The 17,907-nt window shown below is 44.9% G+C and overlaps 1 protein-coding gene across 1 annotated transcript in view; it reads left to right on the plus strand.

Annotated features, from left to right (window-relative positions):
- The window catches only part of LOC120987310 (urokinase plasminogen activator surface receptor-like), a 49,021-nt gene that overhangs the window by 27,571 nt on the left and 3,543 nt on the right, over window positions 1–17,907 (plus strand). The window contains exons 5-7 of the mRNA XM_040415881.1: window positions 851–997; window positions 6,963–7,115; window positions 16,007–16,138. Of these exons, the coding sequence (XP_040271815.1) occupies window positions 851–997; window positions 6,963–7,115; window positions 16,007–16,138 (432 nt within the window). The remainder of the gene's footprint in view (window positions 1–850; window positions 998–6,962; window positions 7,116–16,006; window positions 16,139–17,907) is intronic.

Raw genomic sequence — 17,907 nt, forward strand, 5'->3', positions numbered from 1 at the left:
GATAACACCGCCATACAGTGACTGGATAACACCGCCATACAGTGACTGGATAACACCTCCATACAGTGACTGGATGAAAACTCCACAGTGACTGGATAACACCGCCATACAGTGACTGGATAACACCGCCATACAGTGACTGGATAACACCTCCATACAGTGACTGGATGAAAACTCCACAGTGACTGGATAACACCGCCATACAGTGACTGGATAACACCGCCATACAGTGACTGGATAACACCTCCATACAGTGACTGGATGAAAACTCCACAGTGACTGGATAACACCGCCATACAGTGACTGGATAACACCGCCCTGATAGGTACACAACTGGCAGTCTTTCCCGTAAAAAGTACCACCTGGACAAAAAACAAACAAACATTGAGTGCAATAAATGTTTTTTTGTTTTTGTTTTTTTACCATGGTACCCTATGGGCGACATATGCAGTGGCTCCCATTACATAGGAGCCGTCCATTGGAGGTCTCCTCCTGATCACGGTGTCTGCAATGTCGCTTCATAGCTATTGTACCGTACGCAGTGCACTGCCGGGGAAATAGGCGTCCTTCTTCACTGGCCCCTATGGCACGTCTTCCCATTCACCTCCCAGTCACCAGGTTACTGGGCGAGCAGTTCTTCATAGAGTTCTAGACGATTATTAGGAAGTGTCTGCAATGTCACTTGCTCCTTATCTATAAATGGGGCCAGGTCCGTGTGTAATATCATCTGGTGCATCCTAATCCTTTACATTGCCCCGAGCACCCCCTCCTAGTGTGATGTCCACGTGCTCTCCCCATCCTATATCCGAGTATGTCCGAGTATGGCTAACGCATTGTCTCCCTTCCTCAGCTAATGCGGTTTACTCCAGCCGCTTGAACTGCTACACTTGTGACAGCACCAACCCCTCCTTGTCCTGCACATCCACATCGAACACTACATTCTGCGATGAAGTCAACAACCACTGCGTGGACCTGGTCACTACGGAGTGGAGGAACGGTGAGAGATCTGGTTGTCATCCAATGTACGACTATAGGCAGTATCTGGCATCTCTGGATGTCCAGGCCTACATCAACATACTTCACCCATCTACCAAGGGATTGCTTGGACTGGAGACAGTTGCAGCAAACCCTCAGAAGTTAGAAGGTCTGTAGTTGAATGGAGATGAACTGTAGAATGGGCAGAAGTGACTTTTTTCAGGAGGAAAGCAGCCATGTCTGTATTTCCTCTAGAAACAGCACCACACCTCTGCTCAGGCTGTGTCTGGTATTGCACCTCAGCTCCATTAAATTCAGCAGAGCTAAGCTGCATTACCACCCACAACCAGTGAGCAAGAGTTGCACTGTTTTTGGAAGAAAGATGCCATGTTTTCTAATCTTGGAGAACCCCTATAAAGGTTATGTGCACCTTTGGGGTCATTTTGTTATGATTGCATTCTACTCATTTTGGGCTTAAAATATTTTTTTCAATTGGTCTTTATTAAAAATGTCTGAGAAACAAGGGTTAAACAATCAGCTGGTTTTCAAACTGTGACTTTCTGTTGTCTTTGAATCCCATCAGCTGACGGCTCATGCACAGCTCGTATCTCTGATCTCCTGACCTCTTAAATACTTTTTTGAAGGGGTTAGCCGAGCTTGGAAATTTCCCCCATATGCTTGGTCCCCTCACACCAATTCTACTTACCTGGCTCCCCGCGCCGTTCTCTGCGCGTGGATGAAAACATCCGATTTCGGGGTGGGGGCAGCCAATGGCAGGCAGTAACGGATGACGCTAGGGAGGCTCGTCCCCGGCACTGCCTGCCATTGGCTGTCCCCACCCTGAAATCGGATGTTTTCATCCAAGCAGCGGGGACCAGGAGCGGCTCAAGGAGCGGGGAGCCAGGTAAGTAGAATCAGTGTGAGGGGCCCAGCTTATGGGGGGGCATTTCCAGGCTCGGATAACCCCTTTAAGCCATATTCCTATCAGTTTGATATGAATTTCACTATAATGTTTAATAGGTCAGGAGATCAGAGATAAGAGCTCTACATGATCTCTCAGCTGACAGGATTCAAAGCAAACAGAAAGTCATAGCTCGTAAAACAGACTGATCATTTAACCCTTGTTTCTCAGAAATGGTTTTAATTTTTTTTTACTGAAGACTAACTGAAAAAATGGTTAAATTCAATCATAAAAGATGCCCCCAACGGCGTCCATAGCCTTTAAGATATAACTACATAGAGTCAGAAAATCTCTCATACAGAAATAGTAAAGTTGTGTTTTTTGGGGTTTTTTTGTGGGGGGGGGGGGGGGGGGAGAGATTTGTGTCTCTATTTTCTATACATTTAGGAGTCTTCCTGTAAATGATTTCTTTGGTTGCTTCGAAAAATTCTCCCTGAATTCAACTTTGTGTCCCAGCTGTCTTTATGATCCGCCCTCAAGGTGCAGGCATCCAAAGTTTTTCTTCGACTTCGACTTTTACTTGTGAGTCAACATCTGCACGCCAGCGATCGGCCCACAATGACCTATTTTCTAGTCAGAGTGTGACGCACCCAGGAGGCCATTTAATCAGACGTCCCGGCGGCTGCCCTGTCATTATAAATAAAGTCTTGCAGCTTCATTTCCATTGGGTTTTTGATGTGCGCATCAGAAACTTTTATCCCATCTCGTCTTAACGCTCCATGAAATTGATCTGCTATTTACATATTGCTGGTTGCAGTGCTCGCCTAATGGAGAAAAACGCACAGCTCTCGTTAATGTACCAGCTGGACCACGGGGCTTTGGCTGCAGACGAGGAAATGATGTTTTGGAATTTAGTTCAAAGTTCTAGTAATGTTTTTTTTTTACGACTGACGATATCTACAAAGGCGATGAAGATTAAGTGTGTAGATAATGGGAGATCACAGTCATACCATGACTGAAAATGAAGAGTCAATCAAAATGAACCAAGGAATGACTTCAGAAGTCAGGTGTCTTGGCCATCATCTTGGAGATGGAGAGTCAATCCTTACTCAATATCCACCATGGGGGTTGAGGATGCCTTCTTCTTCCCCTAAAGGTCCATGTGGAATAGAAGAACCACTACTGTTTAACATCATGTTTCGGGAAAAATGCATAAGGGATCACTAAAACTCAGAACTTCCCCCTCTTCATAGACCACCAAAGGGGTTGGCCACGTGGAGTTCATCCGAGATAATGTGAACCACAACAGGTTGCCATCATCCTTGAGGAAGGAGATAGCTGAGTGTGGGCTTTTTTCTTTCCATAGAGTCAGGTCCATAAATATTGGGACATTGACACAATTCTAACATTTTTGGCTCTATACACCACCACAATGGATTTGAAGTGAAACAAACAAGATGTGCTTTACCTGCAGACTGTCAGCTTTAACTTGAGGGTATTTACATCCAAATCAGGTGAACGGTGCAGGAATTACAACAGTTTGCATATGTGCCTCCCACTTGTTAAGGAACCAAAAGTAATGGGACAGAATAATAATCATAAATAAAACTTTCACTTTTTAATACTTGGTTGCAAATCCTTTGCAGCCAATTACAGCCTGAAGTCTGGAACGCAGAGACATTACCAGACGCTGGGTCTCATCCCTGGTGATGCTCTGCCAGGCCTCTACTGCAACTGTCTTCAGTTTCTGCTTGTTCTTGGGGCATTTTCCCTTCAGTTTTGTCTTCAGCAAGTGAAATGCTCAATCGGATTCAGGTCCGGGGATTGACTCGGCCATTGCATAACATTCCACTTTTTTCCCTTAAAAAACTCTTTGGTTGCTTTTGCAGTATGCTTTGGGTCATTGTCCATCTGCACTGTGAAGTGCCGTCCAATGAGTTCTGAAGCATTTGGCTGAATATGAGCAGATAATATTGCCCAAAACACTTCAGAATTCATCCTGCTGCTTTTGTCAGCAGTCACATCATCAATAAATACAAGAGAAGCAGTTCCATTGGCCGCCATACATGCCCACGCCATGACACTACCACCACCATGCTTCACTGATGAGGTGGTATGCTTATGACCATGAGCAGTTCCTTTCCTTCTCCATACTCTTCTCTTCCCATCACTCTGGTACAAGTTGATCTTGGTCTCATCTGTCCATAGGATGTTGTCCCAGAACTGTGAAGGCTTTTTTAGATGTCGTTTGGCAAACTCTAATCTGGCCTTACTGTTTTTGAGGCTCACCAATGGTTTCCATCTTGTGGTGAACCCTCTGTATTCCATCTGGTGAAGTCTTCTCCTGATTGTTGACTTTGACACACATACACCTACCTCCTGGAGAGTGTTCTTGATCCGGCCAACTGTTATGAAGGGGAAAAATTCTTCGGTCATCCACCACAGTTGTTTTCCGTGGTCTTCCCGGTCTTTTGGTGTTGTTGAGCTCACCGGTGCTTCCCTTCTTTTTAAGAATGTTCCAAACAGTTGTTTTGGCCAGGCCTAATCTTTTTGCTATCTCTCTGATGGGTTTGTGGTGTTTGTTCAGCCTAATGATGGCTTGCTTCACTGATAGTGACAGCTCTTTGGATCTCATCTTGAGAGTTGACAGCAACAGATTCCAAATGTAAATAGAAGACTGGAAATGACCTCTGGACCTTTTATCTGCTCATTGTAATTGGGATAATGAGGGAATAACACACACCTGTCCATGGAACAGCGGAGAAGCCAATTGTCCCATTACTTTTGGTTCCTTAACAAGTGGAAGGCACATATGCAAACTGTTGTAATTCCTGCACCGTTCACCTGATTTTGATGTAAATACCCTCAAATTACAGCTGACAGTCTGCAGTTAAAGCAAATCTTGTTCATTTCATTTCAAATCCATTGTGGTGGTGTATAGAGCCAAAAATGTTAGAATTGTGTTGATGTCCCAATATGTATGGCCCTGACTGTATGTCTCACAGAAAATCAAAATGAAAACTTATTGTGGCTTCTGGCCCACCAGATAAGTAATACAGGAGTTGGAAAGTGCTTCACCAATCTCTACTCATCATCCATTGAGAGAGTTGATGATGCCTCCTTCTTCACCTCGTGGTCCATGTGGAAATAAATAACCACCACAAGTTGACACCATCCTTGGGAAAATGAAATAAGGGTTCACTGGAACTCAGCTTCTGCCCTCTTCAAAGGCCACCACAGGGGTTGGCCATGTAAAGTTCATCCCAGATAATGTGGTCCACCAAAGGTTGACTTTATCATTGGGGAAGGATATAGGGACCACCTGAACTTTGACGTCGTTCACTTCATAGGTCTCATAGCTTTTTCACAGTTAGATTTTTTTGTCGGTACAGTATGTCCTTGATTCAACACAAGTTCTGGTAACAAGATTGAAGGAGATGGGACAATGACCCAGGAATTTGAGTCAGTATGGAGGTTTAATCCTAATATTAGGTTTTTGTGTTCGTCTGGATGAACACAGTAGCATAACAGTATTATGGGCAGTGGGTGGAAAAGCACTGTGTCAACCAACCGGTTTGGCTTTGGCCTAAACCTAAGGGTGTTATCCTGGCAGTCACCTGGGATTCACCATGGGATACAGGGATCTGGGCTTTGTTGCAGGGGAGCCATCAGGCTGCTACTTCATGGAGTAATGCTGATGTGGTTGACAGCAGACCCACAGAGATATTACAAAGCACTGGTTTGTCAGACAATACTGGTAGTCACTAATAGGCTGAGGTTGGGGCAGGAAGAGTACGTGCGAATCTGAGAAAGAGTCCAAAGGTCTGGACAGGCAGCACATGGTGATCAGGCCAGGCGGCAGATGGTCAGAATCCAGTAATCAGGCAGAAGTCTGTACACAGGCAGACAAGCAGGTTATAGCACCTTTACAGGATCAAGCAAGTTTGAAAATCTATTTCTCGGGCAGTGAATGAGACAAACAGCAGAACTAATTAACACATCAGAAGCAGCTGCACACAGAAACGAAGGAGGGTTAAAAGTGTTTTCCGAGATTTAAATACTGATAACCTATCCACTGAATAGGTCATCAGTATGTGATCAGTGGGGGTCTGACACAAGGGACTCCCAACAACCTGCTATTTTCAAAAGGCTCCGGAGCTCCTGTGAGCGCCACGGCTTCTCCTTGTTCCCCATGCACAGCGCCGTACATTGTATAGTGGCTGTGCTTGGTATTGCACCTCAGCCCCATTCACGTCCATGGGGCTGAGCTGCGCCTAGGCCATGTGACCGATGTACGTGTTGTCACTTGGCCTAAGGAAAACTGGAGAAGGCCGTGGCATTACTGCGAGCATCGCTGCCTTCTCAAACAGCTGATAAGCGGGGGTCCCGGGTGTCGGATCTCCACTGATCAGACACTGATGACCTATCCATCAGTATTTTAGTCTCAGAAAACCCCTTTAACCCTTGCAATACTGTAGAATGAGCTGAGGGTCAATGAAGAATACCCCTAATAGAGTCACAGACACCTGAGCTCTGAAGCTGTGACAGACACAGGGTAAGTGAAGTAGTGCCTGCACCAAAGTAGCAGGGCAGAGCCGGGCACGGGTGGATGACATAACAAACAGGTTGGACTTAATGAACCTGTGTCTTTTCTCAATCTTATCACCTATGTAACTACTGTATGTAGGAACATAACTAGATATTCTCCACCTGCTTAATGCACTCTCTTTGGTTCCTGAGCACTGTTCTCAATGACCGTGGCTTCATAGAAACAGTTTTTGGTTCCACGCTTCCAATTCAATGCAACCAAACCAAGAAGTCAATACCAGGATGAAATATCATCAGGAAGCTTGTAGCTGTAGTCACTAGAGGTTAAGGGTGTAGTCTTCTGGTAGTCAAAAAGTGAGGAATATACTAGATATAAGCAACTGACTGATGACCATGCCAGCTCTGACCTTGGGGGAGTAACTAATAAATGACCATGAGACATCATCGTTGTAAAGAATGAGGGATGGTAAGAAGGCAATGTATCTACTACGTGTGGGATTCTGGGTGAATCTAACAAGACGCCGACATTATCTTTCAGGGGCAGTTTCTGCAACATCGTACGCAAAAGGTTGTGGATCAGGAAGCACTTCTGCATGTACAGACCTGTTTGCCTACAACACGGGACGTTACCAACGCTACACTTATCTTAAATGCTGTGACAGTGATAAATGCAACAAAAACAAAGTAACCAGTGAGTATGACCGAAATCAGCAGCACATGTCCCCATATTAGACCAAATAGGTGACATCGTGCTCTCCTTTCAACAGTCTGTAGACCGCCTTTCCCTTCCTGCAGACTCTAACCTAAACCAGTAAATAGAAGAGGGGGAAGAGGCGGATGCGGCTGCAGTTTATTCCATGAGAGGGGAGAGGGAGCAGCAGATTGGCTCAGAACAGCTCTTACATCAGTGTCTACTAATGCAATTTGTTATTGATGTAATCTTTTAATGCACTGGGAAGGTTACGTAGTTACATAGTTAATACGGTTGAAAAAAAGAGATAAGTCCATCAAGTTCAGCCAAGGGACACTCTGGACACGGTCCTTCAGCCAGTTTACAATCCAATTACAAACTATACTTTCCAAACCTATAGACCTTACTTTACCTATTATACGTCTATGAGGGACAGTATCAAAAGCCTTTGCAAAATCCAGAAACACTTCATCCACAGCCGCCCCTCTGTCCAGGCTTCTACTCACCTCACTACATCCACAGCCGCCCCTCTGTCCAGGCTTCTACTCACCTCACTACATCCACAGCCTCCCCTCTGTCCAGGCTACTACTCACCTCACTACATCCACAGCCTTCCCTCTGTCCAGGCTTCTACTCACCTCACTACATCCACAGCCGCCCCTCTGTCCAGGCTACTACTCACCTCACTACATCCACAGCCTCCCCTCTGTCCAGGCTACTACTCACCTCATTACATCCACAGCCACCCCTCTGTCCAGGCTTCTACTCACCTCACTACATCCACAGCCGCCCCTCTGTCCAGGCTACTACTTACCTCACTACATCCACAGCCGCCCCTCTGTCCAGGCTTATACTCACCTCACTACATCCACAGCCGCCCCTCTGTCCAGGCTACTACTCACCTCACTACATCCACAGCCGCCCCTCTGTCCAGGCTTCTACTCATATCACTACATCCACAGCCGTGCCTTTGTCCAGGCTACTACTTACCTCACTACATCCACAGCCGCCCCTCTGTCCAGGCTACTACTCACCTCACTACATCCACAGCCACCCCTCTGTCCAGGCTACTACTCACCTCATTACATCCACAGCCTCCCCTCTGTCCAGGCTACTACTCACCTCACTACATCCACAGCCGCCCCTCTGTCCAGGCTTCTACTCACCTCACTACATCCACAGCCGCCCCTCTCTCCAGGCTTCTACTCACATCACTACATCCACAGCCGCCCCTCTGTCCAGGCTTCTACTCACCTCACTACATCCACAGCCGTCCCTCTGTCCAGGCTTCTACTCACCTCACTACATCCACAGCCACCCCTCTGTCCAGGCTACTACTCACCTCACTACATCCACAGCCGCCCCTCTATCCAGGCTTCTACTCACCTCACTACATCCACAGCCGCCCTTCTGTCCAGGCTTCTACTCATATCACTACATCCACAGCCGTGCCTTTGTCCAGGCTACTACTTACCCCACTACATCCACACCGCCCCTCTGTCCAGGCTTCTACTCACCTCACTACATCCACAGCCGCCCCTCTGTCCAGGCTACTACTTACCTCACTACATCCATAGCCGCCCCTCTCTCCAGGCTTCTACTCACCTCACTACATCCACAGCCGCTCCTCTGTCCAGGCTACTACTCACCTCACTACATCCACAGCTGTCCCTCTGTCCAGGCTTCTACTTACCTCACTACATCCACAGCCGTCCCTCTTTCCAGGCTTCTACTCACCTCACTACATCCACAGCCGTCCCTCTGTCCAGGCTTCTACTTACCTCACTACATCCACAGCCGCCCCTCTGTCCAGGCTTCTACTCACCTCACTACATCCACAGCCGCCCCTCTGTCCAGGCTTCTACTCACCTCACTACATCCACAGCCGCCCCTCTGTCCAGGCTACTACTTACCTCACTACATCCATAGCCGCCCCTCTCTCCAGGCTTCTACTCACCTCACTACATCCACAGCCGCTCCTCTGTCCAGGCTACTACTCACCTCACTACATCCACAGCTGCCCCTCTGTCCAGGCTTCTACTTACCTCACTACATCCACAGCCGTCCCTCTCTCCAGGCTTCTACTCACCTCACTACATCCACAGCCGTCCCTCTGTCCAGGCTTCTACTTACCTCACTACATCCACAGCCGCCCCTCTGTCCAGGCTTCTACTCACCTCACTACATCCACAGCCGCCCCTCTGTCCAGGCTACTACTCACCTCACTACATCCACAGCTGCCCCTCTGTCCAGGCTTCTACTTACCTCACTACATCCACAGCCGTCCCTCTCTCCAGGCTTCTACTCACCTCACTACATCCACAGCCGTCCCTCTGTCCAGGCTACTACTCACCTCACTACATCCTCCCCATCTGTCCAGGCTTCTACTCACATCACTACGTCCACAGCCGCGCCTTTGTCCAGGCTACTACTCACCTCACTATGTCCACAGCCGCGCCTCTGTCCAGGCTACTACTCACCTCACTACATCCTCCCCATCTGCCCAGGCTACTACTCACCTCACTACATCCACAGCCGCGCATCTGTCCAGGCTTCTACTCACCTCACTACATCCACAGCCGTCCCTCTGTCCAGGCTTCTACTTACCTCACTACATCCACAGCCGTCCCTCTCTCCAGGCTTCTACTCACCTCACTACATCCACAGCCGTCCCTCTGTCCAGGCTTCTACTTACCTCACTACATCCACAGCCGCCCCTCTGTCCAGGCTTCTACTCACCTCACTACATCCACAGCCGCCCCTCTGTCCAGGCTTCTACTCACCTCACTACATCCACAGCCGCCCCTCTGTCCAGGCTTCTACTCACCTCACTACATCCACAGCCGCCCCTCTGTCCAGGCTACTACTCACCTCACTACATCCTCCCCATCTGTCCAGGCTTCTACTCACATCACTACGTCCACAGCCGCGCCTTTGTCCAGGCTACTACTCACCTCACTATGTCCACAGCCGCGCCTCTGTCCAGGCTACTACTCACCTCACTACATCCTCCCCATCTGCCCAGGCTACTACTCACCTCACTACATCCACAGCCGCGCCTCTGTCCAGGCTACTACTCACCTCACTACATCCACAGCCGTCCCTCTGTCCAGGCTTCTACTTACCTCACTACATCCACAGCCGTCCCTCTCTCCAGGCTTCTACTCACCTCACTACATCCACAGCCGTCCCTCTGTCCAGGCTTCTACTCACCTCACTACATCCACAGCCGCGCCTCTGTCCAGGCTACTACTCACCTCACTACATCCACAGCCGACCCTATTTCCAGACTTCTGTTCTGCCACCTGCTGTTCATTTTGTATTTTTCAGATTTTATCTCCTTTTTACATATTTTATTAAGCCCCTTGTAAACTTAAAAGTCTACAGCTGACCCCTCAGATTTGTATTTTTGTCATTTATTGCCCTTTTTACAGTAGCTGTAAGCCATGGGGGGGGGGGGGGGGTAATTTTAGCTGTTTATACTTGTTACCTACAGGAATACATTTTTCAGTGTAATGACTCAACTGTCAACTGTCAACAGTGTAATGACTTGATACTGTCAACTGGATTTAAAGTTCTCCCATTTATCCTCCGTATTATTATATGACAGTATCTGCTCCCAGTCTATGCCCTAAAATGCTGCCCTCAACCCGGGGAAATTGGCTTTTTTTTTTAAATTCAGTGTATTTGCTCTCCCAGCCTGAGTTTGCTTCTTATTGTTTTGGGGGAATATAATTATATTGTGGTCACTATCACCCAGTGTTTCTCGAACAGTAGCGTTCTCAAAAAGTTCGGCATTTTTAGAAATTACCAGATCCAAAAGAGCATTGCCCCAGAGTAATCTTCCATAAAGTGGTCCTGCAGCAAGTTGAGGAATCTTCTCCCCTTTGCAGGTGAGGCAGAAGTTACATGTCAGGGAAGTTAAAATCTCCCATTATGACCACTGTGCCAGCCTCTGCAGCCCGCTCTATTTGGTTATACAGCTGAACTTCTGTCTCCTCTGTGATGTTAGGGGGTCTATAGATTACACCAAGTATTATTTTTTCAGTTAAAATAGCAAAATGAAAAGTCAGTCCTGTATCCCAACACGGACAGATTACTTGCGCTGCTGCTGGTCCCGGAGTAGTGTGGTAGGTCGTGCACACTGATGAATACAATATGAAGGGTTTTGGAACCGCGCTGCTCTGAACCGAGTCTCCCGATAAACGTGGATAGCAGAGGATGAGCCCCTTTTTCCCAACACCCAAAGGATCCAATCTTCAAAAGATCTCCTCTTCTAAGGGTTCAAATGGGATAGGCAGAATAGTGAAGCACCCTTTGCAGTTTTTTCTTAAAAGGTTTTATTATACTCACAAGAGTAGGTAGACAAAAAGCATATAATACAAATGTCAGAACGTCAGGTTCCTGCCCGACCCGGGTTTCGCTGCCTCGCTTCCTCAGGGGCATCTACTGCGCATGCTTGCACTCAGGCCCTTAAATAGCCCAGCTGATCTTAATCAGTTAGCCGGTGTGGTTCCGGAACATGCAGCAGTTTATAAAACACAGTTGTACATCTCACATTATCATTTTGTCATTAACATTCCTTTATGCATTCACAAACACATTAGATGTCAAAAATAAGGAAAAAATCACTTCCTCTTTTATAAAAGTCATAAATAAAAATCATACATAAAAAACACAGATAAAAACATAGATCAAAAATAGGGGACCGATTCCCTCTATTACAAAAATAAACCACATATATATCCTTTTGGTTGCCGCACCATTACATATTATGTTTCAGCCTTATTCGCATTGTAATTATATCATCACATACCCAAAATCTACATTGCCGTTCCTTGTATCCACCCACTCCTAATGCATAATGCTGGTGTCCCCCACCCATTCTTGATAGCGTCATCCGGGTATCCCTTACCCCGCCTCCCTCCTCTGTCGTGCATAGCATGTGGCAGCACCGCCCAATTAAACGGTCCGGCCACCATGACGTCACCCACAGGTCCTTGAGAAGCCAAGCCAAAAGAAGGACAGATACCACCATGGGTGCGGACAGACTACTAAAGCATAAAATAAGTATATCACTGCCCACTCCTAGATCTTATATCCATACAATCTCCACCTAATTCCTCCTATAGCGTAATCCGGGTATCCTCAACCCCGCCTCCCTCCCCCGGCGTGCGTCTATTGGGGCATCATCGCTCCACCCCCACGACGTCACCCACAGGTCCTTAGGAGGCGCGGTGGTGGAGAGCCAGACTACGCTAATTGGAACAAGTTACAGTATACAAGGTTTCAAATCAAATTCGATATTAAGCCCTCCTGGTTGTAGGGTCCCTAATTGATAGATCCACTCCACCTCTTTCTTATTAATCTGTGCCAAAGCATCCCCTCCTCGCCAGTGATGTTTAACGCTTTCTACTCCCACAAATATTAAACCTCGCGGATTTTTATCATGCTTTAATTTGAAATGTGCTGATACACTGTGGGTCATCAGGCCTTTTTTTATATTACGTAGATGTTCCTGTATTCTGACTTTCAGTTTCCTGACCGTCCTGCCCACGTACTGGAGCCCACAAGGGCACTCCAGCACGTATACCATACCCTCTTTTTCGCACGAGCAATCTCCTCTTATACGGAAATCAGCCCCATTCTTTTTTGATGTTATAGAATTGGTGTATCTCTGCCGTTCTTTCGAATTCCGGTTCTTACAACCTGCGCAAAATCCGCACCAGATGGATTTTCCTCCATTTTTTTGGGTCTTAATATTTATTGGGGGGATGGCACTGTGCACAAGTTTTGTTCTAATACTTGCTGCTTGTTTAAAAATAAAGGAGGGATTCGTTGGTATCGTTTTTCCTAATATCGGGTCAGTCTTTAGAATTCCCCAATTCTTTTTTACCATTTTCTTAATGTTATCGGACATGGAGCAGAATTTGGTTACAAAGGAGAATCTGTAGTCCCTATCCACCTTTTTGTTAATCTCTTTAGTTTGTTCCTTTCCCCCCCCCCTTTTTCTAACTCCACGCTCTGTATACACTCATCCAAAACAGCCTCATTATAACATCTCTCCAAAAACCTACCTTTTAGTACCCCACATTGTGTCTTATAGTCGCTCGTCACTGTACAATTACGGGCCATCCTCTTAAACTGACCTTTCGGTATGTTCTTGAGCCATGGGCCGTAATGACAGCTCTTGGTGTCAATGTAGGAGTTCACATCCGTTTCCTTAAAATAGGACTTAGTCATGTCCGCACCCATGGTGGTATCTGTCCTTCTTTTGGCTTGGCTTCTCAAGGACCTGTGGGTGACGTCATGGTTGCCGGACCGTTTAATTGGGCGGTGCTGCCACATGCTATGCACGACAGAGGAGGGAGGCGGGGTAAGGGATACCCGGATGACGCTATCAAGAATGGGTGGAGGACACCAGCATTATGCATTAGGAGTGGGTGGATACAAGGAACGGCAATGTAGATTTTGGGTATGTGATGATATAATTACAATGCGAATAAGGCTGAAACATAATATGTAATGGTGCGGCAACCAAAAGGATATATATGTGGTTTATTTTTGTAATAGAGGGAATCGGTCCCCTATTTTTGATCTATGTTTTTATCTGTGTTTTTTATGTATGATTTTTATTTATGACTTTTATAAAAGAGGAAGTGATTTTTTCCTTATTTTTACATCTAATGTGTTTGTGAATGCATAAAGGAATGTTAATGACAAAATGATAATGTGAGATGTACAACTGTGTTTTATAAACTGCTGCATGTTCCGGAACCACACCGGCTAACTGATTAAGAGCAGCTGGGCTATTTAAGGGCCTGAGTGCAAGCATGCGCAGTAGATGCCCCTGAGGAAGCGAGGCAGCGAAACCCGGGTCGGGCAGGAACCTGACGTTCTGACATTTGTATTATATGCTTTTTGTCTACCTACTCTTGTGAGTATAATAAAACCTTTTAAGAAAAAACTGCAAAGGGTGCTTCACTATTCTGCCTATCCCATTTGAACCCTTAGAGGAGGAGATCTTTTGAAGATTGGATCCTTTGGGTGTTGGGAAAAAGGGGCTCATCCTCTGCTATCCACGTTTATCGGGAGACTCGGTTCAGAGCAGCGCGGTTCCAAAACCCTTCATATTATTTTTTCAGTGTTTATATCCCTTTGTATTTCCACCCATAAGGTTTCAACACCCTCACCCACAATTGCCTCTTTCACACTTGTCTTCAGATCACTCCTCACATAGAGGCACAGATGCCACCGCCTTTTCTACTGACCCTGTCTTTCCTAAATCGTGTAAAACTCTGAATATTAACATCCCGGTCATGTGAAGAGTTCAGCCATGTCTCAGCCACACCAACTGCATCTATGTGTTCCTCTAATACCATAGACTTCAGCTCCCTCATTTTGCCCACAAGATTTCTGGCATTTGTGAAAATACATTTTAAATTACTATTTAAGTTCTCACATTCAGTTCCCGTAAAGTGAATATCTGGGATTTTGGGTACCTTGGTTGATATTGTTAGTATGTAACAGGTCCATGTTGCCAGCAGCTCTATTTTACATTGGTGTAATGTTTTGCCCAGTCTTCTCCCTACTTTCCTTACTAACCCCATCCCCCAACTAAATCCCCTCTGTCCCCTGCTCTATCCCACTCTCTACCTACACTATCTACCCCCTTATTAGTATGACCCCCCGCCCTCCACCCAGATCCTCCAGCCGTCTAACCATTCTTTCCCCCAGAGCAGCTGCCCTCTCCCCATTGAGGTGAAGCCCGTCCCTACTGTAGAGCCTGTAGCCGACAGAGAAGTCAGATCAGTTCTACATGAACCCAAACCCTTCCTTCCTGCACCAGCTTCTGAGCCACTTATTTAACTCCCTAAGCTCCCACTGTCTATCTGGTGACACTCGTGGCCCTGGTGGTTTTTCTGAAAACACTACCTTGGAGGTCCTGGACTTGAGCTTCTCTCCTATTTTCCTAAAATAATTTTTAAGACCTTCTATCTCCCCCTGATTTTGTCATTGGTACCATTATGGACCACGACCACCGGGTCTTCCCCAGCCCCACCCAGCAATCTATCTGATCCGTAATATGCTGAACCTAAGCACCCGGAAGACAACACACTGTATGGGATTCATGGTCTCGGCGAGTCTCCTACCACCAGCATCTGTCTGAACTTTGCTGCACTCCTTTTCCCATCCTTCCTACAGCAGTCATCCTCCTGGGTGCAAGGACCACTGCCCTGCTGCAGTGTTGCTGGCCCTGGGCTTTCGTCCCTAATATCAGCCAAAGAGGCATATTTACAAGGGCATTGCAACTCATGACTAGCCTCCCTGGCACCTCTACCCCTATTGACCTGATCTTGCCATCCTCCACCCACCTCCATTTCACTGACCGCAGCCAGTGTCTGCACAGTGAGGTCTAAGCCTCTCTCCAAGTCTGCAATGCCCCTAAGTATTTAGATCCAAGATCTGGGCTTCCAAATATGCAACATGCATCTAGGGCAAATGTATTCACCATTGAATGGCTCTTCGAGGCAGGCAGACATCGCACCGGACACACACGTAGTAGCATGGTCCATGGAGCACACGTTTAGATGGGGATGAACAGTAAAGAAAGAAAACAGTAAATAGGAGTTTAGATTTAGACCCCCGACCGCTGTAACTGGAGAACTTTCAAGAATCAAGGAAACAACACACAAGGAAAATCTATCCAAACTTAGTTTCTTGCTCCTTGTCTTAAACTCCGGTTCTTTAACTCTTTAACACTTATTCACAAGCCCAGAAGGAGCAGGAGAATATTACCGTCATGGATTCACAAATTTCCTTACCTTTTATTGGAGGCTATAACGGGGATCCAGCTTATACTCATGTGGTTTATTGCTTTTTCATCCCAGCTCAGGTGCTAAATAACAAAAATGGAATATATTGTCATGGATGTCTGGAGACTGGAAATAACGAGTGCGCCGAAAATGCACAAGAATCGGTGGAGTGTAGAGGCTACTTGATCCGATGCATGGAAGCGTTTGGTGAGTACTGTATATATTCCGGTATACCATTTTGGTCCAGGAGAAGTTTTATACTTGTACATAGGAGCAGTATTATAGTAGTTATATTCTTGTACATAGGGGCAGTATTATAGTAGTTATATTCTTGTACATAGGAGCAGTATTATAGTAGTTATATTCTTGTACATAGGAGGCAGTATTATAGTAGTTATATTCTTGTACATAGGAGGCAGTATTATAGTAGTTATATTCTTGTACATAGGGGCAGTATTATAGTAGTTATATTCTTGTACATAGGAGCAGTATTATAGTAGTTATATTCTTGTACATAGGAGCAGTATTATAGTAGTTATATTCTTGTACATAGGAGCAGTATTATAGTAGTTATATTCTTGTACATAGGAGGCAGTATTATAGTAGTTATATTCTTGTACATAGGAGCAGTATTATAGTAGTTATATTCTTGTACATAGGAGCAGTATTATAGTAGTTATATTCTTGTACATAGGGGCAGTATTATAGTAGTTATATTCTTGTACATAGGAGCAGTATTATAGTAGTTATATTCTTGTACATAGGAGGCAGTATTATAGTAGTTATATTCTTGTACATAGGAGCAGTATTATAGTAGTTATATTCTTGTACATAGGAGCAGTATTATAGTAGTTATATTCTTGCGCATAGGAGCAGTATTATAGTAGTTATATTCTTGTACATAGGAGCAGTATTATAGTAGTTATATTCTTGTACATAGGAGGCAGTATTAGAGTAGTTATATTCTTGTACATAGGAGCAGTATTATAGTAGTTATATTCTTGTACATAGGAGCAGTATTATAGTAGTTATATTCTTGTACATAGGAGCAGTATTATAATAGTTATATTCTTGTACATAGGAGACAGTATTATAGTGGTTATATTCTTGTACATAGGAGCAGTATTATAGTAGTTATATTCTTGTACATAGGAGCAGTATTATAGTAGTTATATTATTGTACATAGGAGGCAGTATTATAGTAGTTATATTCTTGTACATAGGAGCAGTATTATAGTAGTTATATTCTTGTATATAGGAGCAGTATTATAATAGTTATATTCTTGTACATAGGAGCAGTATTATAGTAGTTATATTATTGTACATAGGAGGCAGTATTATAGTAGTTATATTCTTGTACATAGGAGCAGTATTATAGTAGTTATATTCTTGTATATAGGAGCAGTATTATAATAGTTATATTCTTGTACATAGGAGCAGTATTATAGCAGTTATATTCTTGTACATATGAGCAGTATTATAGTAGTTATATTCTTGTACATAGGAGGCAGTATTATAGTAGTTATATTCTTGTACATAGGAGCAGTATTATAGTAGTAATATCCTTGTACATAGGAGCAGTATTATAGTAGTTATATTCTTGTACATAGGAGCAGTATTATAATAGTTATATTCTTGTACATAGGAGCAGTATTATAGTAGTTATATTCTTGTACATAGGAGCAGTATTATAATAGTTATATTCTTGTACATAGGAGCAGTATTATAGTAGTTATATTCTTGTACATAGGAGCAGTATTATAATAGATATATTCTTGTACATAGGAGGCAGTATTATAGTAGATATATTCTTGTACATAGGAGGCAGTATTATAGTAGTTATATTCTTGTACATAGGAGCAGTATTATAGTAGTTATATTCTTGTACATAGGAGGCAGTATTATAGTAGTTATATTCTTGTACATAGGAGCAGTATTATAGTAGTTATATTCTTGTACATAGGAGGCAGTATTAT

Source organism: Bufo bufo, chromosome 1, assembly GCF_905171765.1.
Source record: "Bufo bufo chromosome 1, aBufBuf1.1, whole genome shotgun sequence".
NCBI lineage: Eukaryota > Metazoa > Chordata > Amphibia > Anura > Bufonidae > Bufo > Bufo bufo.